A 25,172-nucleotide genomic window follows, 5' to 3' on the forward strand; every position below is an offset into this window, starting at 1 on the left:
TCCTTTCCCAGTATTTATTTGTACAGCCTTTGTTTTTAGTGCCCATATTAGGATCTGCACGATCCATTATTTAAAAAACATTAATGTGTATGAAAGTTTCAACTGAAGACAAAGCCAATTTTTTCACCATGACCAGTATGAGGGCAGCAGGAAGCAAAAAGGGTGAGTTCCAAAGCCAGACCCGCTCCGTCTATCCGTTCATCCATCCATCTACCCACCTTCTTAAAAAGAGGGAGTCAGGTTCTGCTAACTGTAGCTGCAGCAGTTTTGCAATAGTTTCTTAGGCAGTTGTGTTCTCAGCTATGTATTTTTCCAGGATTTCCAGGATAAAGGTGCTAGGAATTCTGATCCTTCAGCTCTAGGCCTGAGTCTATCCTATGCAGTTTCAGGTCTCCTTCACCCCACTGCAACAGCTCTCAACAGGCAACACAAATTCTCACTTGCACATTAGGTCCTATCCTAGTCTTACCATCCTTGACCTGTCCACACACACCATGTGACTTTATCAGTACCCCTCCCTCTGAGCCCTGCCAATCCCATTCCCCATGCTTCTGTCCTGGTTTTCATCCTGCATCTCTGACTTTATTTTTGTGAGGCCTCTTCTCCTTTCTCCTGATGTGCAAATCAATGTCCTTAGCTCACCCGGTCTAGTTCTACATTCCTTAATTAGACAAATTCTGCAGCTTTTCTTCCTCAAGATCTAAGATCTGTCTTTTTCCTTTTGGCTTCCCTGCTAAAGCTCTTTTCCTGCCTTCTTTCTGGCAGTTTTCCTCATGTCCTGGCCTTGGTTTTCTACCTCAGATAAAAACCAGGTCTGAGGCACAAATGGTTCCACTAAAACACACCCTGCCTCTAAATCTGTATTTCTATCAACTAGAAATACATCACTGTCACTGTGGTAGTTAATCATTATCATAACACCCTTCTTCTTTTCCTGAACCCCTTTGAGTCCTGGCTTTATGTCTAGACACAAATTTCTAAAGGGATCCTCCTTTTGTCTCCATTTTGCAAACACTTCCACAAGTACAGGCATCATCAGAGGAACAGTGCCATAGGGTGGCTGGTGGAGGAAACTGAAAAATGATGCTGATCATCCCTCACTGCCCTGCTCACCACAGCCCCAGGACTCCATTCCTGCTGCCCAGGGAGCTCCTCACTCCTGAGAGATCACATCCGCACTGGCTGGAGTGTCGGCAGCACGGCACTCACATAGGTCATACTGCAAACCCAAAGATTCAATTCTAGGCAACAGGTCTTCCTTCATGGTGCAGTCATGCTTGGGGTTACAGTTCATGGCTAAATACCTGCACTGCTTAAAAAACAGCAGTGTCCAAGCCAGAGATGAGCTGCTGCATTTCCCCCACCTTGTTGTAGTACATGGCATTACTGAATTTGTGAATTCTAGACACCTCAGGTATAGAAGAAGCTGTGTAATGTAAGTCAGGAAAAAGTCTCATGGCTCTCAACTTCCTTCAGAATCTCGATTTGCTTAATTAGGTTTAAGAGCAAAAGAAATACTTGAAATCCCTCAGAAACTGAACGTTATCTGAACCCAGTGCAACCATAAGCATGTTGTTAGATAACAATTGTGTCTAATACTCTCCTCCTAAAGTGCATCCAGTGGCTAATCCCCCCTAAGTCGAGCATTTTATAGAAATGACATGAATCTGGAGCTACCTTTCTGTCTCCACAGTCAGTCTATATAGATATCTAATCATGAGAAGGTTGAAGTTAGTTGAGCAGGAGCAGACAGCAGACAAGGAGGGTTGATTAAAACTGCATCAGTGTGTAAAAATTAGTTTTCTTTTCGATTCCAAAGGCACTGTCAGTTCTTCCCCTTGCTCAGCGTCTGACAAGCCCCTCAGATCCCATCCATTCCCTGACCCCCAAGCTACCACACAAGGTTAAAGAAACAGGTTGACTGCTTAAAACCAGCTGGCCTAAAAAATCCAGCTGTTTTTCTTTTAAAAGCCTCAGTATCCTATTTATTCTGTGGCTTTACAGGGACATTACAGTTCATGGCAGTGAATGGAAAGCTGCCCTCCCAGCAGCAGCAGTAGCCACACACATCTCTCATGTGGCTTGCTGATGGCAAGACAAGGTGCCACATTAGTGTGAAAGTAAAAACCTCTCTGCCCAACCAGCTCCTCACCAGACTCCACCCCAGGGTGGCCTTCCCACTCAGTTTCCTGTCCTCTTGGGTTGCTTCCCATCACAAGTCCACCTACCCCAATTCCTCTGCTCTCTAGCTACTCAAGGTGACCTACACTTGCTGTTAGGATTTTGGAGTCACACAAGGGGGGGGAATGAGACCGATGATTAGACAGGCAGATTGTTATCTGGACCACTGTCCTCATTAACATGTAACAGCCTTCTCCCTTCTGTTATCTCACTACCTGCCCTCTTATAGATCCTCTGTCCTCTCTCTAACCCACAGCAAAAACAACATGAATGTCACCTCCATGTAGCTTTAGTGTCCCACAGTTGGACACTATTTCTTGTTCAGATAGATCTCACCCCCATGTACTTTAGTGACAGGCAGTGAGTTAATACTTTAAAATTTAGAGCCATCATTAGGTGTTTGCAGTGGGGTCCTTGGGGACAGATGAATGTGTCAGTCACTCTTGATGGCTGTGGCCAGAAGCTCTTGAATGTGTGCTTCCATCTACCTGCCCTGTAATTTTTTACCTGACAGCACAAGTTAAAAAATGCCAGCTGGTGCTCACAGCAGCTTTGCACAAAAACTGCCCTGGACAAACACCACCATCTGCACCTCGAGTACAGCCAACACAGCCCTGAGCCGAGGGGCAGGACATGAGCAGGGCTTTACAAGTGAGCAGGGCTCCTGGTGGCCAGCCAGCTGCCCAGCTCATGGACTCACGTTCCCTCCCAATTCAAAGGGCTCTTCAGCATCCTCAGCTACAGCCGCTTTCCAAAAAGGGTCATCAGTCAGGGAAAGGCCTTGCAGTCCTTCCTTGGAATGTGGGAGGGGAAAATTATTATGGTTGTTCAGCTTAAAGCAAAGAAAACACACTCAGAAAAGAAAACAGATGGTATTATTAAAACTGTTTACATTTATATTTATACCTAGCTGTTATTATTAGAACTACCAAATGAACAGCATGAATAGCACTAAAAGCAGACTGTGATCAATAAAGGATTACAGCAGCAGAGGTTGTGGGTTCAGACACTCCTGACCAAGCCCCTGTAAACTCTCGCATGCTTACAATGTGATCCGATGAACTTCTGTTTCTACCAAGAACCGAAATAAAGCGGTCACGTGGCAAACGCGGCGTGCTGCCAGCACAAGCGGCCAGGAGGGCTTCAAGGCAAGAGGTGGACACCCCGCTGGCCCACACAGCCCTGCCTCCCCCTCACCTCCTCCCCGCACTCCGGCAGCCCAAGGGAAAGGGAAACTGGCGGGAAACACGTCCAGCCCGTCTCCCTTCCTGCAACACCTTTGAAGTCCTTACTGTGAGCGCTGCTGTTCCTTCCCGTTGTACCCTGAGAGTGGCCTTTTGGAAGTCACCAATCCAAGGCCTTTCCAAACAGTTCTCCCTCTCTTCCGTCCCCACACAGCTTGGGACACCGCATGCTTGGCCTGTGGCCTCGTAGCATCCTTCTCCTGCTGTAACATCTTATCTGATGCAAAACCAACCCACTTCCACCCGCACTGGGATTCATTCCAGCTCACATGGGTTTTTAAAAATATATTTGCAACTCAAAAATAATGTAAGGGTCACTACTTAAAAAGCATCCCGAGAATTAATCTTCAGCCAAAGATGTTTTGAGAAAGTTATATACGAAATACAACTGGTTACACATTTTGGTGAAAAAAACCCACCAAAATACAGTTTTGTTGAATCAAAAACATTAATTATGGCCCTATTTGTTCTGATGAAGTTCTCCCACTGCAAAAATTTGATATGACTCCAAATCAGTCACTTTTTTAAGTCTCAGATTTTTCCATTCTGCTGGGAGTTTTTCTCTAAGGGCAGCTTTTTGAGTTTTTTGTTTCTGTTACATCTCCTTTTAAATTTATCTTATTTTGTTTTCCTGATCACTTTCTTTCCCTGAATGATGCAGTGAATTATGAATGGAAAATTATTCAAATATCCTGGCTCAACAATTTAGGTAAAAATAGACTCTGAGGACTAAATAGTTCAGTATCTCCAACAATCTCTGACATTTCCAACAGCAAACTCTTTATTCTCAAGCTTTTTGCACTATTTTTGAGTTAGGATTTCAAATCTGAGACATTTTAAAGTTGTGCTATTTCCCCTTGGGGCAGAGTGCAGCAGAATATATAAAAAATTACTCTTTTTGGTATTTGATTGTTGCATTTATTCACCAGTTGAAATGTGATACTCATTTGTATCTATAATTACTCTGGCACTACCCACATGCAGGATATTATTTAATTCCACATAGACAGTGCCTGTTCTTTTTGTTTTCCTGATGAGAAACTCAACTGCATTCATTTCCTCTGTGCAATTTCAGCAGAATGTATTTTGACAAGAGGCAGTAACTGGTCACTACACCATTTGTAACAAAAGGGGGGCTGCGACCTCTCCAGGGAATTTCTGTTTAGCAAAGCTCCCGTTTTCCTTATCACGTGTCATTGGAAATGTTTATTTTGTTAACACCAGCAACACTGATATTTTCAGTGGGCAGTGAATCCACATTGCAAAAGCAACGCGGGGCTGGGATTGGGGCCCCTTTCTCACTCCTCCCCTCCTTCTCTAAATCTAGTAAAGCTACAAATACTTATTTTTCTTCCTGCAAATATTTGACCCATGTGCCTAAAGATAATTTTAAATAGAGGATTTGGGGCTTTTAAGCCTGCATCAGACAACAAATATGCATAATGTCAGCGACCTCAATTTAGCTTCCAAAATAGCACATAGAGGACTCCCAGATTAAGGGTACAGAGTAAAAAGGCTGCTGTTCTTCTGCTTTTCATTTTCAGAGCTTACTTAATTAGAAAGCCATTCTGGAGGGATACAGCATTACAAGACATATGAGTAGCAAGAACTGTTAAAAGCAGATGGAGGCTCAGTAACAGGGAGAGTGAAATTGAGGAACAGAGCTCAGGGATCAAGTGATTTATAGGCAGCAATTTTTGTTTAATTGGAAACAGTAGGAGTTCCTTATTAAGGACCATGTTATTCCCTCCACTAAGCAGATTTGTGCTGGGAAGGCAAAGGAGTAACCACTGCTCAGATGTCCTCATGCCTCAAGGCCACAGTTCCTCTGCAGCACTTGGCTGGAGACGGGGACTTCAGGAGAGAATGTGGGGCTTGAGGGGACCCAGGACTCCCCTGCAGGACCTTGCCACAACTGGGATGCCCATCTCTGCCCTCTGTCAGAATGGCCCTAAGACAGCAGCTGGGAACAGCAGGTCCTCGGGAGGCTGTTTGCCCAGGCCTGGGAAAGGAGTTAATTCTGCATGTGCTGAGGGCACCTAAATGCTCCTTTTTTCTCCCAGTGACATCAAGCAAGTGCATAAAGGAACCTGCCACCATGTTAACATTTGGGCTTAACAAAGCTTTGGGACAACATTGCTAACCCTGTATTCAGGCAGACAGGGTTTTATCTCAGGAGATGTGGGAGTGCGGAATCATTAAGGAGAGCCTAAGGGCACTTGGTATCTGAGGTGGCATGAGGAACAGCACAGCACCAGGTAAACAACAGCAGGAAATGTCTTCATGCTGACTGGAAAGCTCCGGTTAATGACTCCTGTCCTCAGACAAGGACATCTCTGCATTTTCCAACAATGGTTATTTTCCAGACCATGAGAGGCACCAGGCACACCAATTCCCAAACTCCTTCTCTGCCTCCCCACCTGAAGGTGATGCTCCCCTAGCCCTTCCCACAAGGTCGAACCCATCAGGCCGATCTCTCCGCCCCACAAAGTCTCCGTGCTGTTTTCCTGAGACCAGGGATGCTGGCTCAGCCATGGTTTTGACTGATCTGCTTTTGCCCCTCTGCCTTCCCATGCCAAGAGGCTGCACAGTCCAGACACTCTCCTTGGAAAAAATCACCAGCAATCACCTGAAGTGCATCACAAGCCACGGAGTGGATAACACATCCTGTGTTATCTCCCCTTGTACAGACACTCCCCCTCCCACTGCCTCCCTTATCTGCCATGTTTCAGCTCAGTGTCTCTTCCTATTAAAGCAAAGGTGATTTGCTCTGCCTCCCCGAGGGTACAACAAGTCCCCACATAAATGAGTCCCTTTAATATCTGCTGTCTCAAGGCACTAGACTGTAACCTTGGGGCCTCCATCAATCTGTGTCTCCGCCTTTATTAACTGCAACCTCAATTAAACCAATGGGACCGCGAGGAAACCTGGGACCCGGGCTCCTGGATTTTAACACTCTCATAAGGCAACTCATATCTACCTTCTGTATAGAAAACCAACATTCGTTCCAATAACTGATTCAAAATAAATGTTTGGGTGGTGAGATGCCCATCAGTGCTGCCCAGGTTATACACATATACACCTGTTCAGTATATCTGCTGAAACCTTCTGGGTTAGAGAAGGTCCTTACAGCAAAAGCCTAAACCGGTGATCTTTTCCTTCTGGCAATTGTATTATGAGCAGCAATTTCAGATCTCTTGCAATTTCTTTAAAGAAATTCTGAATTCTGTGGGAGGATTTTCTTCACAGTAACTCTTGTTTCCCGTTTCTTCAAAAGTACGGTAGTTTATTCTCATGCAAAGCCCTGCTCTGTGCCTTGTAAGCTGCATACTTGGAATTACTCCTTGTTCTGATGATTATTTCATGAAACAGTTTGCTTTTTTGGATAAAATGCTTTCTTAAGCTGTCAAGTGGCTCTTAGGTGATTCCATAAACGTGTGACCTGTGCACCTCATGATGCATATGAATAAAAATAATTTGAGCTAGAATGAACAGGAAAAAAATCCCCTTTCTATGGGCGTTTTAAGGCTAGATTCTGAGATTCTGTTCTTTTTCATCATCACTAGAGTAAGTTATCTTCACTGTAAGCAAAGGAGAATCTCCTCAGTTTCAATGCAGTAAATCCAGAGAAATTCCCCTGAAGTCTCATCTATCGGCAGATACTGCCCTTAGTTTATTGGGGTGGATCCAGGGTAAATAGCTGGAGTGACAGAGCTCAAAGAGAGCTTCTTAACTGGTCCTTTCCTAAAGTGCTGACCATATTTTGGATGCTGCAAAACAAACAAACAACAAAAAAAATCAGTGCAGCCATTACTGTCTAACAAGTGATTTTTTTCCACTTCCACGATGCCTCCAAGGCAGCCTGTAAACAGGCAGCTGACTGTCCAACAGCACAGGCCTTCCAAGAGTAGCAGTACTGTAATTCTCATCTCAAGAGGTCATGACAGTCCCTTGGAAACTCATTTCAAATGACATCTTGAGGTTACAACAGCAACAATATATTCCAGAAATATTTCAAACCCCGTATGGATCAGAGAACGCAGGACTCGGAGCTGTGCAGCACCACGGCAGCAGAGCAGGATGTCCCCAACGGGCCATGGAATCTGCAGGGCCACTTAATATATATTGTGTTTTGCCTAAAAGTGGTGTTGTCCCTCAAAGTGAGAGATTCTGGTTGTTTTTGAAAGAGGAGAGACAAGAAAAGAAAGTTTCAAGTGCTTAAGGCCTCCTGTGTGAGGGCTCAGGAGCTGCTGAAGTACAGATCTGAAAAAGAAGGTGGTGGAACCCCCAGCACAGCTTTTGGATCCTCACCTAAACTGAACTCTGGGTTCAGTTTAACAAAGCACTGTCCAGTCTCTCATATCCACCTTGCTAATAGATAATTACAGCGTTGCCTGTGTCTGACTCTTGGCAGGACATCTCTAACAGGTCCCATCATTATCTAAGAAAATTCCCTCTGAGCACAGAGATTTCTCCTCCAGTACGACAATGAAAAGGAAGTAAATAATCTATTTCTCTGTCTCCCTCCAGGGGCATCACTGTGCTCCTCAAAGGAAAAGGAACAGTTCACCCTGTGATTAAGTCTGGCACCTCCTTTCACTGCCATACCCTGCTCTGCCCTTCCTGCTTGGCCCCGACTCTCGAGCCTGTTTCGAGTAATAAGAGCTCCAAACACACACTGAGGGCTGTGCATCTTGAGACAGCACCTTTCTTAAGGTACACACTCACTGTAATTCACTGATAATTGTCAGGGAGCTGCACGGAGGTTTAGAAGCAAGCCATCATTAGCTCAGAAATAATCACACTGATAAAGCCTCTGCTGCAACTCTGAAGTTTACCTTGCAGTGACTGTAGCTCTCCATGCGAGAGAGCCTCTGCAGGATGGAGCCTCACTGAAAAGTCTGCTTGGAAAATTACTGAGCAGCCAGTCCTTCTCCTAATATCCTGTTAAAAATGAATGTTTTTAGACTAGAAAGCAAGCGCACTCTGAATAAAGATCAAAGCCTTAGAAGTTTCTTTGAAAATCTTTTCAAGTAGTTGCAGTTCTGTAATCCCTTGTAACAACGAAGGCTATTCCAAAATATTTCCTAACTCATTAACAACATGAACCTGGCTTCCTCTTTACTATTTGCAGGGACTTTTGCATTGACTCTCCCCAAATAATGAGCCACTTTAGTGACTGACCCATTATTTTTTAACATACCAGGCTAATGAAAAAAATCCATTCAGAACCTGGCAGACATTTAACAGCAGAGACAGAGCCGCTATCCCTCATTTTCCATCTTCCAGAAATGATGGCTTAGTATTTTGGCCTTTGTACTTCCAAGTGTCAGGGAAGTTTTGAGGCTGAGTTTAACAATGACAAAAAGCTGGGACCCAATTCAAACTTACGTGCTGATGTATATGTTCATTATTATCTCATGACCATCAAATGGAGATGTATCATTGCTGCTGGGGACTCTGAGTCTGGTAAGTTCATGGCTGCTCTCTATTTATATACTGTGATTATCTTCCTATCCCTCTACTTCCACCATGACTTCATCCATATATCCACACTTCTCATTGTTTCATGCTGTATTACACAACACACTTGGTTTTTTTTACTTGAGAAGCGAAGTTAGTGTAGAATTTTAACTGCAACTATTACAAACTTTAGAGCTTAACGTAAGAGTGACTCTGCCCAGAGGTTCAACCTAATTAAAAACAGCCTGAAGGTTTTTACTTCCTGATACTACAACGAGCTTTAAAGGCGAAAACCCTCCTCTTGTTGTCTGTACTGCTGTTACTGGATTAGGCAGTACTATGCAATGGGAGGTTAATGGAGCCATCCTCATGATGAAGTTCAAGGGATTAATATTTCAGTTCAGTTGTTTTCATTTAAACATTTTCTCCAAAGTTCATATTAATGCTGACTGCTGCAAACTTAGGCAACTCTCTAATTACCCACCAAGTTTAAATGACCCATGCAGAAAACTTTATTTCAGTGATGTTCAGCAAGCATCCCACAATGCAAAAATTGACATATAAGGTAATTTCATCAAGCCAGACCAACAGGACAAAGCCCATCCCACTGCTGCCCAGAGCAGCTTGAACTCATGCCTGGTAAAGCACATACCCAAAGTTCACTTCAGTCTACAGCACAGTGACTAGCTTTAATGGGGTTTGGACCTACAGTTTGGATCTACAACCACACAAGTACAGATGCAAACTGACCAGATCAAGTGAAGGAACTGCTGGCACAAAAGGGCATGAAGGGCTTGCTCCTCACCCAGCAGAGATCTGGGAATAAACTGCCTCAGAATAAGTGGTGCAGAAGTTGTGTTTCAGTGGCTCAGGGTTTTCACCTGAAAATCACTCTCTTTTTCAATTTAAGCAAACTGCAAGGCGCGAAGGAGTCTAGGAAAAGGGACCACGTTGCTGCTTAAAATCCAAGCCTGCTCCAACAGACAAGAGGTAACAACTTCACACAGAGAAGGGCAGATGTCTTTCTCACATCCAGACCTTGCTCTCTTTGTGTACAGCCTGATCTGGGTTTCTGTCCAGCACCTGAGCTCCATGAGGAAAGGAAACTGCTGAGGGTGTTTTTCCCTCCTAATGCTTATTCTGGGTGAGGAACTGCCACCCTGCTCATGCTGCAGCCCAAGCAGCCTCACACCCTCTTCTCTGGTGTGGTGGGATATGTTCAGTGAGCCACTGTGACAGAAAATGTGTGTCACAGTGCCTGTGTGTCTGTGCCATGGAACACTTTCCATCTTGCCAAGCAGCCGGACATCTGAAAGTCCTCTTGAACATATCTCTTAAAGATACTGCCATTGACTTCTGTGGCCAGACCTTGCTGTTGCCAGGAAAAGGGATACACTAATTCCCTAGAAGCCAGCAGAGACAGGAGGGTAAGGGACACCACAACTTAAAGCTACCTAGAGAATGCGTTCCTCTGGTGCCTCCTGTCCCCACCGAGCTCATGCATGAGAAGGTCACACTGGGGCCTCCCCCACGCCTCAAGCCCACTACAGGAACCATGAGCTTTTCCACTGTGAGCTGGATCTGGTCCCTGGCTTCTCTCCTCCTGAAGTTAATACAGTTCATCGAAGTTTAGTTCATCAGAGGGTCAAGCCTGAACTGAGATGAATCTCATGGAACTTCACTAAGCCCTTTGCTTTTTTTTCCACTGAGAGGCATGCCATCAAAATGTCTATCATGATCCCCCATGAGCTCCACTTTGTTTTTAATCTGATTTCATTTATGGGTATCACTATCAGTAGCTTCTCTCTTGGAAAAGTTTTGCACCATGCAAAACCTTATTTAAGAAAAAAACATTGGCAGTAGAACAAACCTCTTTCCATTACAAGAACTTATCTTTTTAGTGCTCTATCAGTGTTTTATTATTATTTCGGTACTTGACATCTTCCAAAAGCATTAAAAAGTTCTTGAGAGGTCTTACAGCTTTAGAGTGTATTCTCTGATGCCAATGCTGATCACGATCTAGTTGAAGATAAGTTTAATAACCACTAGAAAAATAAAGACCTTTCATAAGTGATCAAGTGATGTGAAGAAGCAGAAGAGTACTTTAAAAACACACATTTCTCGCTTTAGAGCCCTATTTTAAAAATGTGTAGAGTACACATCTCTGTTGGGGATAACAGAAATTCATCTGGAACTTAGGGAGTATTTATTTCAAATTATGGTATCGGAAATGAATGAGATTATTAACTTGCAGAAACAACTTTTAGAACAAGGACTATAAAATGTCATCTTTTCCCCATCTCATGGAAATCTATTTAGAACTAGAGAAGTACAGACAGACATTAGATTTAGTGATGGTGAGTGAATAATAAAGTCATCTACTACTCTAAATAACAGTAAAAAGATTATTCTGAGTTAGTTACAGAATTATTCCTAAAAAATTCTTATCACTTATGTTATTTAAACTTTCTTACATATCAATTAGTTTGAAATAATAAGTCTTTAGGCTATCCATTAATTGCAGCACTGTTGGCACGATCTGTATTTAAAATTATGCAATGAAAATTAAGCTGGAGCACCAAGCTGTCTTGGCTAACAAAAAAGATTTCCTCAGCCCTTCGGATAGAGAAGGAGATAATGGGGGCACTGAATTCACAGGAGAACTCTTTCTCAGTTTACAATTCTCTCCTGTCACACATTGACACAGACTGTGGAAGCCATAAGCTTAAAAATCTGTGTTGAACTTGCAGTGTTGCTTTTCCAGTGCATCCATTTTCAGATCGATTGGCACGGCTGCTCTCAGGCAAAAGGGAAGAGAGCTCCCATGATTAATGCAAAGGAAAGGCAGCCACCACACAGAATCTGGAGGAGAGCTACTTCAGGAGATTCTGCACAGGATAATTACAAATGCAACCAATGGGGAATTTAAATTGTTAAGTTACTCTTTCAGAAGTCAGGGGGAGGCAGGCTGCAGAGGAATATCTGGGCCATACAGCAGGAGAAGACACCAATTTTAATTTCCCCTGCTGTTATGGCTCAAGGCTCTCCAAGAAGCCTCCAACCCACGCTTTTAAGTCTTTGCAGAGCAGATCTAAGGACAACTGAATTTCTCTTGTCTGGTCTTATTTTGCTTCATGGACACACTGAAGCTACACTTTGGCATTTGTCCCATTTGGGCTGGTTCCTGCTGGCACCTGTCAGAGGCACAGCAGGAACTGCCATGTCTGGCACAGCAGCACTGACCAAGGGAATGGGGTTACTTTAGAAAGTGCAGCCATTCCTTGGTAGGTGTTGTTTTCCCAAATCCTCCATGCCTGCAGCGCAGAGAAGCCAAAGATAACGTCAGCTGGTTCAAAGAGATCTTGGGAATGGCATCTTCCTGCCATAGAAATTAGAATAAAAGCAGCTGAAATATTCGGATGGAGGGAACTATAGCTGGGAGAGAGACTTCTTTAAATCAGCAGCTCACTCCCTGTCAGCCTCTGCCAGCTCCACCTGCAGTTCCCTGTCTCCTGCATCCTACGGTTAATTGTACTTTTAAATAAGGAAAGGCAGAGCATCCTCCTCCTGATACTAATAAGCTATAGGGAGCACACAAGGGTGAATACTGAGTCAATCCTCTTGTGACAGGTCTGTGTGCTTGTGGATGCTATACATACACATGAAAAAGGGAAGACATCTGAATATTTTTAAGTACATCAATATAATGACTCCACTGACATAAACATGGGTTTTGTGGGAAAAAAATCATGTTACTGAAATATTCATACAAAAGATGCAGTTTGTTCAGGGAGGACAGGTACAAAGAGGATCTTTGGTGAGGTATCTATCAAAGACCTGTATTGTTTTGTGATCTCCAGCACACTGTGGAGAGGGACCTGCCCAGGGTCTCAGGGCAATGACAGAATTGGACATGAAAACACACCCTGGGCACTCTGACGGATGACTGCGTGCTGAAGCTGTACTTACTTGCCCAGAAAACTTTTCAGAAAGGAATCCAGGAGGGCACAGAATATTTCAACTTCTGAGCAGACAACATCCATATTTATAATCTGTCCTTTCTACTGGTGATTGGATGGGAAAACAGCCATCTCTTCCCATAAAGGATGTGGACCTGTGAGCAGGTTTATTGCTTTTCCACATTAAATCAATTCCTGCAGTAGCCAACAGAGAGGATCCTGGCCTATGTAAATCCTCAAACATGGTTTATATCACTGAATTAAATCTGCTTATGAGTTGCAACCATTACATGGCAGCTGATATTACAAGAAATTAACTCCAGTCTTAAAAAAAAAGATCACTTCAAAAGTAAAAAAGCTAAGTAATAATTTAAAAATTGGAATTAATTTTCAACCAATTAGTATTTTCAAGTGGGAGCTGCAGTAGTGCCTGTCTGAATACAAATGGGAATGAAGGGTACTCCAGGCCAAGAGGAGGCGTTAACACTGACATGGAACTGGGGAGAAGTCACCGCAGAATTTATTCCTTTATGGCATGGAAAGCATGAGCTCCTGCTCAGAATTACAGTGATCCCTGACAGAAAGACTGACAGTGAGTTATCATTCCCAGGAGCTCCTATAGTTTCCATGCCACTTGGCATTACAGGCTGGTCTCTCCCACCTCCAGCAGCATCCAGGCTATGTGGAGTAAGGTGGATTACTGAAATAACAGGGAAACATTTAATTGCTGCAAGTCAATCCCATCAGGAATACCGACTTCTGAAACTCGACCTCTGCTCTGAAAACTGAACCTGCAAAATTTTCAGCAGCAAGGAGCATTTTGAGAGCAGAAATACTACACTGAGATCTCACCGACCTATGTAACACCCTGCAGAATAAACCTGACCCCTGACCTGAGCACTTCTACATCTCCTAATAGAAATAATCTCGAGGAGGACCACAGATGAGTGACTGTAAGCTGTTTCTAGAAATGCTAACCTTCAGTATCAGCAGGCTGTGAAATAATTTGCCCTATAAGCTCCACGCCATATGTTTTATTCAGGCATTAATGCCTACTTTGTGAAAATAAAGCTGTCAGGATGAGAGGCACCACGGTGCAGTATCACACCCCCAGGCCATGCAGTAGCTGAACCTGGAGGCTGAAGTTGTACTGTGCAGAATTCTGGATGTGTGCAACAGCTACCAAAAGACTTACAAAATTCCAGGTTTAGGAAAAAGGACAGCTTGATCCTAGACAACACTTGCATATGGCTGAAGCCTCACTGAAAAACTCTCTCATCCACTTCAGTGTCCATTTGAAACACAGTTTAAAGGATGGGAAAAGTGCAGCAGTTGCTTTTAGGTCTTACTTTTTAGAGTTCTTAAGAGCCATCCCTATCCAGCAAAAATGTCCTAGTGCAAAAGCAGAATTAAAAGACTGGACTTGTAAGTCTACATTCTTTCCTTTCTGTTTCAAAATTTTATCTACTGCTGACAAACAAAACTGTGAACTACATAGGAGTTCTTCCTGTAGCTATCTAACATTTAGTCACTAGAGGATTCAAACAGCTCCTGAATGAAGCTGTAATGTATGTAATTTTTCTAGATTTCTGCATAGCTTTTATTGTGGCTTAGAAGGATTCTGTGCCTCTCCTGTGCAGAAATATTCTTTAAGGTGATCAGTTTTCTTCAGCCCAAAGCCAGCGGTTTACTCCACCAGAGCAGGAGCTGAGATACTCCTTTCTGGCATGCAGGAAAAACTGACTCTCTCCTTCTGCTCTGCCTGCCCTGCCCTATCCTGGTCCTTCAGAGCATTCCAAAGGCCTTGTCCTGTGGATGCAGCAGTGAGAGCAGAAAGGGGTGAAAACAAATGTTTCTTCACATCGCATCGTTCTCCTGTTTGCTTTGGTGTGATGGATTCCTTCACCCATTTTGGAACTCCCTGAGTACTCAGTGCCAATTCATTTTGTTTCCCAGTTTTCATGCACAGGTAGGGTGCACAGTTCCACCACGCACAGCTTCTCCTAATACCGCTCCCTTAACACAGTCTGTGAGGCTCAAGTTCCGAGAGCAGGATGAAGCCAAGGAAAGAATAATTCCAGGGGTGTCAAAGTGGTTACTTGCAACCACGGGAGGTTCTTCTCTGGGGTCTGATTTCCTTTTAACTGTGCAGGAGCAGTTGGATTTGCCAAGGTTCCCAGCATCCTCCCAAGATATCCTAACTTGACCCAGGCAGGTGATACGAGGTTGGCCTCATATTTATTATTTAAAATGTAAGTGATGTATGACAAGAACAGAGTTAAAACAAGTTTTTTTTGTTTTTTCGAATGTTCAGTGAGTTGTTTCAAGGCAGCTCATCTCTATTCCCATCCTCCTGCTTTTCAGGAAAGGAAGACAGCACATCCCTCAGGAACAGAAATCGATATTCTCCTGTCACTTAAACACAAACAACAAAGAAATCCCAGTCCCCTAGTGTGCAATTGCCAGTTTAATCTTGCCATCTTCAGTAAGTCACTCCTTTGAATACTGTGGAGGTGCCAATATATTCATTATGGGCTCTGCTTTCTTTTGTCACAACCACTGTGCTCAGGAAACACACATTTAGTTCCCTTGCTGTGTCCAAGAGGAAAACAGCACTCATGAAATCAAGGCCCCACCTCAGTTTTAATCTCTAACCCTGCCACAATAAGAGAATTAAACAATATTTGCAATTGTGTTATTTTCAACAAGCATTTGAAAAAAGTGTTCACTTACTATGCAACAGCAAAAACCTTTAAATAAACTGTAAGCACATAATGATGTGAATCGATACGTGAGGAATATGCTGGGGTCTGTGTGAGCAGAGGCAGGTGATTCACAGCAAAAAAACCCTGACAAACCAAGTTACAGCCACTTCATAAATCAAACTTTGCCTTTCTGCAAAGCATAGAAGTCAATCTGTACTGTGCAAGGCACTGATCAAACACCCAGAGTTGGTTCCTTCTTCCTTGCCAGTGCATGTCCATGGAAAAGGACATGATAAGTATTTAAAAAACCAAACAACCACCCCAGACAGGCTAAGAGAACAAATACAGCCCTCACTTAGAACCATGGCGGTTCTCTCCCCAAACATGCAAAGCAAATCAAAGCAATCCAGAAGAAAGGAGTAGAAGGTGAAATAGTAAATAAAAATACAAAGCAAGCAGGATTCCCTGATTTAGTGACAAAGGTGTGTGGCTTATTGCTACCCCCTCGACAATGAAAGCCCAAGACCTTCTGGTATGGCTGTGTTTGCAGGAGGATACAGAAGTTTACTTGTATATAATTGTGTCTCCTGATAGCAGACACACCTGAAACAGTACTTCATTCCATCACCATCTTGTCATCATTGGCCCTTCCATAAAGCAGTGAAAAAAACTCCCTTACTTTATTCTACTTTCATCTTTCTTCTAGGCTTTGCCTGCCTTTCCCCAGTTGTCTTCTGTTCTCTTCCTCCTCCCTGAAAAACTAACTCTCTTACCTTTAAATCTTCCCCTTTAGGCTTCACTAATCCTGTTTTACTGATCCACATTCATCAATTCTTTCTCTTTGTACCCCAATTCTTCCTTCTGCTGTGATGCCCTGGTTAATCCCTTCTTTATCCCGTACTCTGGTGTCCCAGATGACAAAACCCTAATTTATCTACTTGGTAAGCTTAATCTTCAGAAGTACCCAGAATTCCTACCTTCAACACCTTTCCCCACCTCCCACTTCTACATTCAGATGCTCTCAATTCCTACCCCCACATTAATCAATCTTCTTTACCACTTCAGTGAGAAATTTCATAGTGCCTGGTGTTCTGATCTGAGAGTACTGCAGCTACTGTGAGCAGAGAACAGAGGATATCCCGATGACCCAGAGGGCTGTGGCAAGAAAGCTGGGACAATCATGCTGTTACACGCAGCCCCTGATGGCTGCACTGAGGTGGGGCAGAAGCAGCAATAAGTAAAACAGGCAGGGAGACAATGGGGTGGGGTATGATCCGAAGAAGGCACAAATTGCTTTTGCGGTATCGAAGGGATGTAATGGTCAGTGGCAGCTCATGTAATGCAGCTAGCAGGTAATAATCAGGGCTAGAATAGCTCAAGGATTTCAGAAAAACCACCAGGCAGTAAATTGTGGATGATCCTGACTTGGTTTTGACATGTAAAATAAAAACAACATCAGCATTACTAGATAAAAAGGGGAATTTTTCACTCACTTTCACTATAGTCTCACATTCCATTTCTACTTCTGTTTTTCCTCTACTTCTTGTTCTTCTATGCTCTTTAAAACAAAACCAAGGATCATTTCAATTTGAGGTGATTAACAATTACTCTAAGCTGAAATGACATAATTCTGTGCATTACAGTAAAGCAACATCTCTTTAATCTATGCACTTAATGAAAAACAAAAGATGACTTCATGCTTCTGTGTGCTGGCTCATTAATATTTGACTAGGTACATGTTAGTCAGAGAAACAGTCTATTTATCACAACCTGTCACTCCATGCTACAACAGGACAATATTTCAACTGTGTTACAAGGAGATCCAGCTTTAGTTGAAGTGGCAGCTTACGCAGGTTGCAAGAAAAGTCACCTTTTTTCTGGGAAAGGGAAGGAAGCGTGTCTGAAGGAAGAAATGAGCATCAGCCATGCCACCTGAAGTATGAGCTGGAAGAGATACCTCTGGCCTTAGACTGAAATCATGCCTAATGTCACGAACTCAGGGCAGTTTGGATGGAAGACCTCCAAGGACATCCCCAAGTGCTTACAGGAGTGGTGCTGCTCCAGCCTATTCTCTTGGAGTCAGTCTTGCACGAGTACCTGAGCAGGAAATGTGAGGGACACGCTGCTCCTGGAGGTGTTACCACTGTTCTCTCGCCTTCGTCCTGAGCTGCTGTTTATCTCTGGAGCTGAAACTTGTGTTTGGCAGTTCAAAGAGCAGCAGGATTGTCAGATTGTCCTGAAGCCCCTGACGTGCTCCAGGATTGTCAGATTGGCCCGAAACCCCTGATGTGCCGTCCCTGACTCACTGGGACAGCATCACGCACCTCTCTGAGCACCCTGAACTCAAACTCTCTCTCTTGGAGAGGTCTAAGGTCTGGAGCAGAGAAGTCCTGAAGGTAATCCAGCAGCAACCAAAAAGACCTAAGTTTGTTCCTTAGTTTTTGCAGTTACTAGAAGATGGCTGTGAAATTATAGCCCAGAAGTAAAAAATATGGGTGACTTTTTGGTTGTTGCTAAGTGCAGTCCTTAAACATCATTGCCCTGCCTTTTTCAAGTGGCTGCAGCATGTTTCCTTCTCTGTTGTGTTAAATTAGTGTGGCAACTGTTTTGTCTTACTGTAAAATCAGTGTTATTTCAGCATTAAGTGATTTACTGCTCCATACGGTAGCAATCGCATGAGTCTATCGCTGAACTTGGTTCTGTTTGCAGAAGTTAAATCACAGTTCTGTCACGACAGGGTTGGTGCCACCAAAATCTTGACACTTCCCGCATCATCTACTTTATACTTTATCATGTATTCTGGACAGTATTGTATCTGCATTGTCCAGGAGCCAGAGCTGCAGTGGCATCCCCTGTCACACGCAGGTGACACGCAGGTGACAGCCAGCCATGGAATAATTGCATGTGAGCTCACTGAGGTAACCTGTGCTTTGTCTTAGGTGTCAGGTTTGTTACAAATGAAACGGAAAATGGAAACCTTTAAAAAGAAATAGAAACAGACAATAACACAAAATAAAGCTTCTCATTTAATATGTAAAGATGAAATAGCTTAGAAAGTGAGGTAGTACTTTTAATATTTGTTACAAAACATTTCCTCAAAGCATTTTCTTAAACTGAATACAATTACTGAGTCACTTCCTTGGTAATGGGTGAAGAAGCAGAACAATATGTCTGAGCACTGTGTCCTCATTTTACTTTCATGCAGATTCATAAAGGCCTTCTAATTGAGTCACAATGCAGGCAGAAAATATCATTAGCTAACAACTGGCTGGATTTGATTGAAATGCTGTGTAAGGGAACCTATGCCACCTTCTTATGATGTATTGCAGCAAATGAATGAAATGAACTTTATTTATTTTCTCCTTGAAGAATTTTATTTTCTCTCTTTCTCACCTTGGCAGCAGTGGGCTGTAAAGCTACAGCATTAACACTGTCACAAATGGTGTTAGGAGATACACGTGGGGCTCAGGGAATGGGTACCACTGGCTGTGGCAGCTTGCACCATCTTGACATGCAAAATGAACCTAAAATATTAGCTGAGGAAGCAGAGGGTGACAGTTTGTAGCAGACAAAAAGGTAGTAGCAAGAAGGTGAAATGTAAAGTGAATTAAGAAAGCTACTTTGTTTTGCATAGTTCCTTATCACTGATAAACTTCATTTTTCTGTCCCTCTGATCTATGTACTTCAGTTTCTGTGCTCCCACTGACTGACAAATCAGATAAAGCAACTCACAGAAAATTGGCAATTTTTACAAAATTACATATAAGTTTGCAGCACACAAACATTTTGTTGCTGGAGATGTTGGCCTAGTTACTTCAGTGAGGTTTGTAACTACTGAAAGCCGGTTAAGATTTGATTAAAAATTCCCTTAAAACCAGTCTTGGAAAACACTACTAAGCATCCTCTTGCTAGATTCCTCAGTTTGTGCAACACGAATACTTTTCCTTTCTTTTGGCACCGTTTTTAGCCAGCCTCCCTGCTAAAGGACACGTTTTGGTTTGGGAAGAGGTGTGTGTACTTTGTGTGAGGCGTGTTCTGCTCACACACCAGGATTTAGGTGTGCAAAGGAGGCACACATTTGCCAGTATCCAGATTTTACCTACCTGCAGGATGAACATCAGAAATAAGTAAACATTTCAACAAAAGCAACATTCAAAAATGGTAACAAACTCTGCTCTACTTAACCAAACTGAGGATTTTCTCCTTGATTATTTATCAAAACACAGTCCATGGAAAGTAACAGAGATATCTGGGTAGCATGAATCCCACAGGCAGAGGAAATTAGGGTTACCAGATACAAACACTTAGCTGCGAGTAGGGTGTGCACCACTCAAAACCTGTATTTTTTATTGAGCTTTTAACAACACAGTCTGTGCACTTGCACCACTGGGATGCTCCTGATCCAAATGGTGGCAGTGCAGCAGACATCTGTCAGATATTTCCCACACGGGTGCTCACTAGTTTGGGAGCTCCAGGCATGGCCTTGCAGCGTCAGAAAGAGAAAGTCAGAGAGAAACACAGGGATTAAAACAAACACTGAATTTCAAGCTCTTTTCTATTCTGATGGTCATGACTGTACTTCCGGAATTGCATGGTTTTGAAAATGCCTGAGCAACTTGATTCCAGTATGAGCAGAATCTTTCTGTTTGTACAGACATTGCATTAAGCAGCTCTTTGTGAAATCTCTAACACAGAGATAATAAAACACAGAAAATACATACACGTTCGCAAATCATAAAGCAGCCAAGTATCTGTTGCTTTTATTGGTGCTGAGACAACATTTTAGGGAAGACACACACAGAAACCAGACTGTAGAACACTGATGGCAGGGAGGAGTGTTAAAACACTATCTGCTATTCATAGTCACTGTCTACCTAATGCTGGTTTCCCAGAAGCTTTCTGGAGACGCCAGAAAGTCCAGAAATCAATCCAGTAAAAGTTTAAGCTTTTAAAATATTGAAGTTGAATATAGTCTGATTTATCTGATAGTCCTGGACGTGTCCTCACTTGTGCAAAGGCCCACCAAAAAAAGCTGCACTTCGTATTTCTGGTTTCTAAGCTGTCATAAAAAGCTGTGTTGTGTTCTCAGTTACTGTGCCATTCCTATAAAGAACTACAGCATAATTAGTCAGCATTTCTCTTCTTGCTGGCACATAGAAATGGGGCATAGAATCTTGTCAATCACCACAGTAACTCATGCTGCTCTAACACCTCTAATCAACTCTTGTTAACATGACTGCTCTTCACAATTACCCATTCTGAACCTTTAAAACCACAATGAAGAAATGTGTATCAGGGACAAGAAAAAGGCAATAGTGCTTATCCACAGGAGCTGCCTCACAGCACATCGTTCAGTTCCTTCAATAATTCACACACCTCTCAGCTGTTCAGCAACTCACATGTGGTGCTGCTGCTGGCTCTGCCTTTGGCAGACACACACAGGGTTTTCTGAGACCACAGCAGCACAAAGCCACCACGCTAGAGAGAGCAGGAAAGATTTGTAAGAATAGTTTGAGGGGAAATGGAAAAGTTTTAAGCAATGGTGCAATCAAAGTGAGTTACGATTTTTAGAAATGAAGCATTCCTGCCTAGTGCCTTCTCCTTTTTTTGTACTGTATTGCTCTCACCAAGGGTCCAGCTAACTAAAGGATTCCTCTTCTCTGAGGGCAACTCTTCTGACACTCTGGCCAGCTGAAGGAGAAGCAAGCAGTGCTCACTGGCCACTAAACTGGGGGAAAGCCCAGGCCCTCTGGAAAACAGCACATTCTCTCCAATGGACCAAGCAAAACTTTCTTGCTCTTTATGGAAGCAGCCCTGGCCTAAATTCCTAAGCCATGACTCCTTTTCAAACTTTGTTTCCAGCTGTGTTGTATGTTGTGGAGTTCATCTTCAATAGAACGTGCCAGATGTGCTTTAGGCTCTTTTTCTCTAGGTATCTACTAACAGAAGATGAATTGCCAGACCAAGAGAACAGAAAAGCCAGAGGCAGGGGATGTGCTTTCCCATGGGTATCATCTACAGCAGGGTGGCACTAACAGAGACTTAGGACAAAATCTACCTCATGGCAACACAGAAACAGTGCAAAACATTTAAGGCAGCAACTTGTATTCATACTTTGCAAGCTGTGAAATCCAGTTATAGTCTCATCTTCCCTGGACCAGAAAAGATCCTTCACATCCCTATCACAGAGACAACACAGATCTAGGTTTGCTGATCAGTCGATCCAAGACTGACTGTGTTGTAGGCACAGGAAAAAATGCAGGAGGAAGAGCTTGGTCCTGGCTTTGATCTCAGTCAGTGAACCAGTAAAAAAAATTATTCAGATTAATTCTACTGCATGCCAGTGAAAATCACTGGTTTAACAGCAACACTGGTTCCACAGATGTGTGGAACCCATCCCTGTGCAATTCCTCCCTTAAGTTACACACACACAGTCCAACTGCAGCAAGAACAGTCTTCAGATACACTCCTGTTTCTCATCCTGGGCAAAGAACATTCCCATTCCTGCTTCCTATGGATTACTTTAGATACAACCTTTTAAAAAAAATCAACTATTATACAGCAGCTTCATAAATGCCAGAAGATTAAGCCAGAATATGCATCTTTCAGCTCAAAACAGAACTCCCAAACCTCAATACAAGGTCCAAGCAGAGCATCACTGAAATTATGTCTGTACAAGAAATTTTATTTATCACCTTTACCATATGTAGTGTAGCATTTACTAACTTGTAAGCTAGACAGAGATCAAGAGAATGGAGTTTATTTCTCAGAAATGTATTTCCATTAATACAATGAATGTTAGACACAAGAAGTCCAGTCTGGGACTCTTACCCAGAGTTCGTGTTCCTCTGGTCCAGCAGGAAGAGTTAATGCCCTGTGGTTATGAGGCCACCAGATTTTTGTGGAAGTCTCATTGGAGGACATGAATTGAAAGTCTCAAAGGTTTACTCATTCGGGACACAGGTTTACTCCACTGAAGTCAGTCTGAATTTTGCTATTGATACCAGTCAGAGCATATTAAAAGTTTGCTCCCCATTGCATTCGGCACATTGCCTTTGTCTGAGATGTAGCTCAGCAACCCCTGTCAATCAGCTACTCATCAGAGGAGTAAAAATTACTTTAAAAATTGAAAGAACGCAAGGGGAGCCAATATTTCTACAGCTAATCCAGTACCTCAGGTTGGCAAGGGATTATTTTAGGGCAGTTTTGAAAGCAGGCCTTCCGATCTGGTCAGCTAAAGGGAATGAAGGAATCAAAGGGACTTAGGTTACCACTGAGAGCAGGCAAAAGAAAGAAAGACAACACAGAAGCATTTTGTATTTTCACTAGGCAGAAACATTTTTTGTTATAATTCAGTAAGCACTAAAATAAGCAAAGTTCTTTCCCTGGCCATGGGGACACAGCCACCAAGAGCTTTAGGAACTACTGACTGCTCCCTTATATGACAATGAAACCTTTTAGTTGTCCTATAATGGCCCTGTTACTGTAAAGCTCGAGTGCCAAACCTGCTTCATCACAGGACAGCACTCAGTTGTCCCAGACTTCCTGCAGGAATCTGCATTACTGAGGACACTTCTCCCCTCGTAAAGCCTCGGAATGTCTAGAGCACACATTCCAATATTCCTTTGATACAGGTGAAGGTTCTCAATATTTCATGGTAAGCAGTGCCAAATTCTCACTCAGCATTTGAGTGTTACAAAGACATTTATATATGTATGTGTACAAAAACATAGCAGGGACCAGGGAGGACCTCTGGCCTCTGAGGTGAACCATAAAATAAGGAGAGATCAACTCAGCTCCACCTTAAACCCAGCCTTCTGTCCATACACTGCATCAGTTTAAAATAAAGTACCCAGTACCCAAAGCTGGAGCTGCTTGTCTGATGGCTGAGCTAAGCATGAGCTATCCCAGTTACTTCTGCAAGAACACAGCCTGCAGCAGTGTCCTGTCATGCTCCCCCTTCCCTGTGTCCTCAGAGTAAACAGGTCACAGGGAGGAAAGCCTGAAAGTTTTCCAGTGAAACGTATTTATTGCCCCAATTCAGCAAATGTTCCACTGCATTTCAGTGCTTTAAAGTGTAAAGTGGTAACACAGATTGCGAAATTAAATTATCTTGAGAGAATGTAAAGGACCTGGTCCTCTGATCTTGATGGTGAGACAGAATCACAGAACAGCTCGAGTTAGAAGAGACCTCTGGAGATCATCCAGTCCCACACCCCTTCCAAGGCAGGGGCACCTGGAGCAGGTGACGCAGGAACGCATCCAGGTGGGTTTGGGGTGTCTCCAGAGAGGGAGACTCCACAGCCTCCCTGGGCAGCTGTTCCAGTGCTCTGCCACCCTCAATGTAAAGAAGTTCTTCCTCACACTGAGGTGAAGCTTCTTGTGTTTCAGTCTAAGGCCATCACTCCTCTAAGGCCATGACTTCCTGTCACTGGGCACCACTGAAAAGTGTCTGGCACCTCCCTTGGCTCCTCCTTGAGATATTTATGTGGATTCATATGATGCCCTTTCAGTTCTCTTTTCTCCAGACTAAACAGGCCCAGTCTCTCCTCAAAACAGACCCCTCATCATCTTTGTCGCCTCTACTGGACCCTCTCCAGTAGCTCCTTGTCTCAGAAATTGCCTTTCTGGAAATGATACTCAAAACTGGAGGACTGCAAATTAAAGAAAATTCTCATCCTATCCCAAAAAATATCATTCTATATTACATCAGTACCTATTCAAAGTGATTCCAGTAACATCTCTGAAAAGATTATGAACAAATGCCACAGCAACTGAGATAAGCATCAGGCTGAGAACTGACATCTCACTGATTCAGCACCTTGTACAAATGAAATAGTTTAGTTGTCTTACCCACAAACTGATTTCCTTTGCAACTTTCCCCAACCCATTTCACCTCTCAACTGTCCTATCTGCAAAACTGCATGAAATACAAGTTACTGGTTCAAATTTTAATACTATTAGACTCTGAAAGCAATAGCATGGTCTTGTCTTACAGACAAGCCTGATAGCTTAGGCAATTTTAGGGCTTTCTCTGTATTAAATATAGCAGATTGCACAGTTTACAGTAAAAGGAGATATATTTCCTAAGAACATTCAAAATCCAAATCCTTTCCCTAATGAAGTGTCAGATGAAAGGATCTTCTGCGCAAACACATCAAGAAAACGCCATCTCCCAAAATTTCATTAAACATTAAATGACTGTGAATTACACAAGCAAAAAATGTTGGGATTTTTTTTGACAAATTGTTATTAGTTTCATTTACTTGGTAAGACAGAATACATATGACAATTAGTTCTTCAAATGACTACATGGGGGAAATCCCTTCTGTCCTGATGCTCTGTACTCTATGACAAGCTCATTTGTTTGTGTCTAAGAACAGATTTTCAGCTTCGTTCCTTTCTGAAACCAAAGTTAGCCTCAGACAGATAATGTAGCTGCTGCTAATAAACCCGAGATGTCTTAATATCAATTTGCTGAATGGAAAATCCTGCTTATTTTGAACTAATTTAGTACAGCAGTACCTGTTTAAGATCAATTCGCAGCAGACTATTTCCTATTTATTGCTAATTAAAATCACAGATTTCCTGTTCCAAACAGCATATAAGCCTGAAAAATT

At 42.9% G+C, this 25,172-nt stretch overlaps 1 protein-coding gene and 1 long non-coding RNA gene across 4 annotated transcripts in view; one reads left to right on the forward strand and one right to left on the reverse strand.

The window, feature by feature from the left end:
- LOC121674706 overlaps window positions 1-25,172 on the forward strand; it is a 103,964-nt gene that overhangs the window by 42,889 nt on the left and 35,903 nt on the right. The window lies entirely within an intron of this gene.
- Window positions 1-25,172, reverse strand: part of PLCB1 (phospholipase C beta 1) — a 341,667-nt gene that overhangs the window by 4,056 nt on the left and 312,439 nt on the right. Inside the window, exon 32 of one of the 2 annotated variants that reach the window (XM_042049231.1) lies at window positions 17,046-17,110. The exons of the other annotated variant lie outside the window; for it this stretch is intronic. Coding sequence (XP_041905165.1) covers window positions 17,072-17,110 — 39 coding nt within the window. The 3' untranslated portion in view covers window positions 17,046-17,071. The remainder of the gene's footprint in view (window positions 1-17,045; window positions 17,111-25,172) is intronic. 2 annotated transcript variants of the gene reach the window in all.

This window comes from Corvus kubaryi, unplaced genomic scaffold (genome assembly GCF_017639235.1).
Source record: "Corvus kubaryi isolate FWS band 111438036 unplaced genomic scaffold, C.kubaryi_AGA036_p1.0 70, whole genome shotgun sequence".
Taxonomy (NCBI): Eukaryota; Metazoa; Chordata; class Aves; order Passeriformes; family Corvidae; genus Corvus; species Corvus kubaryi.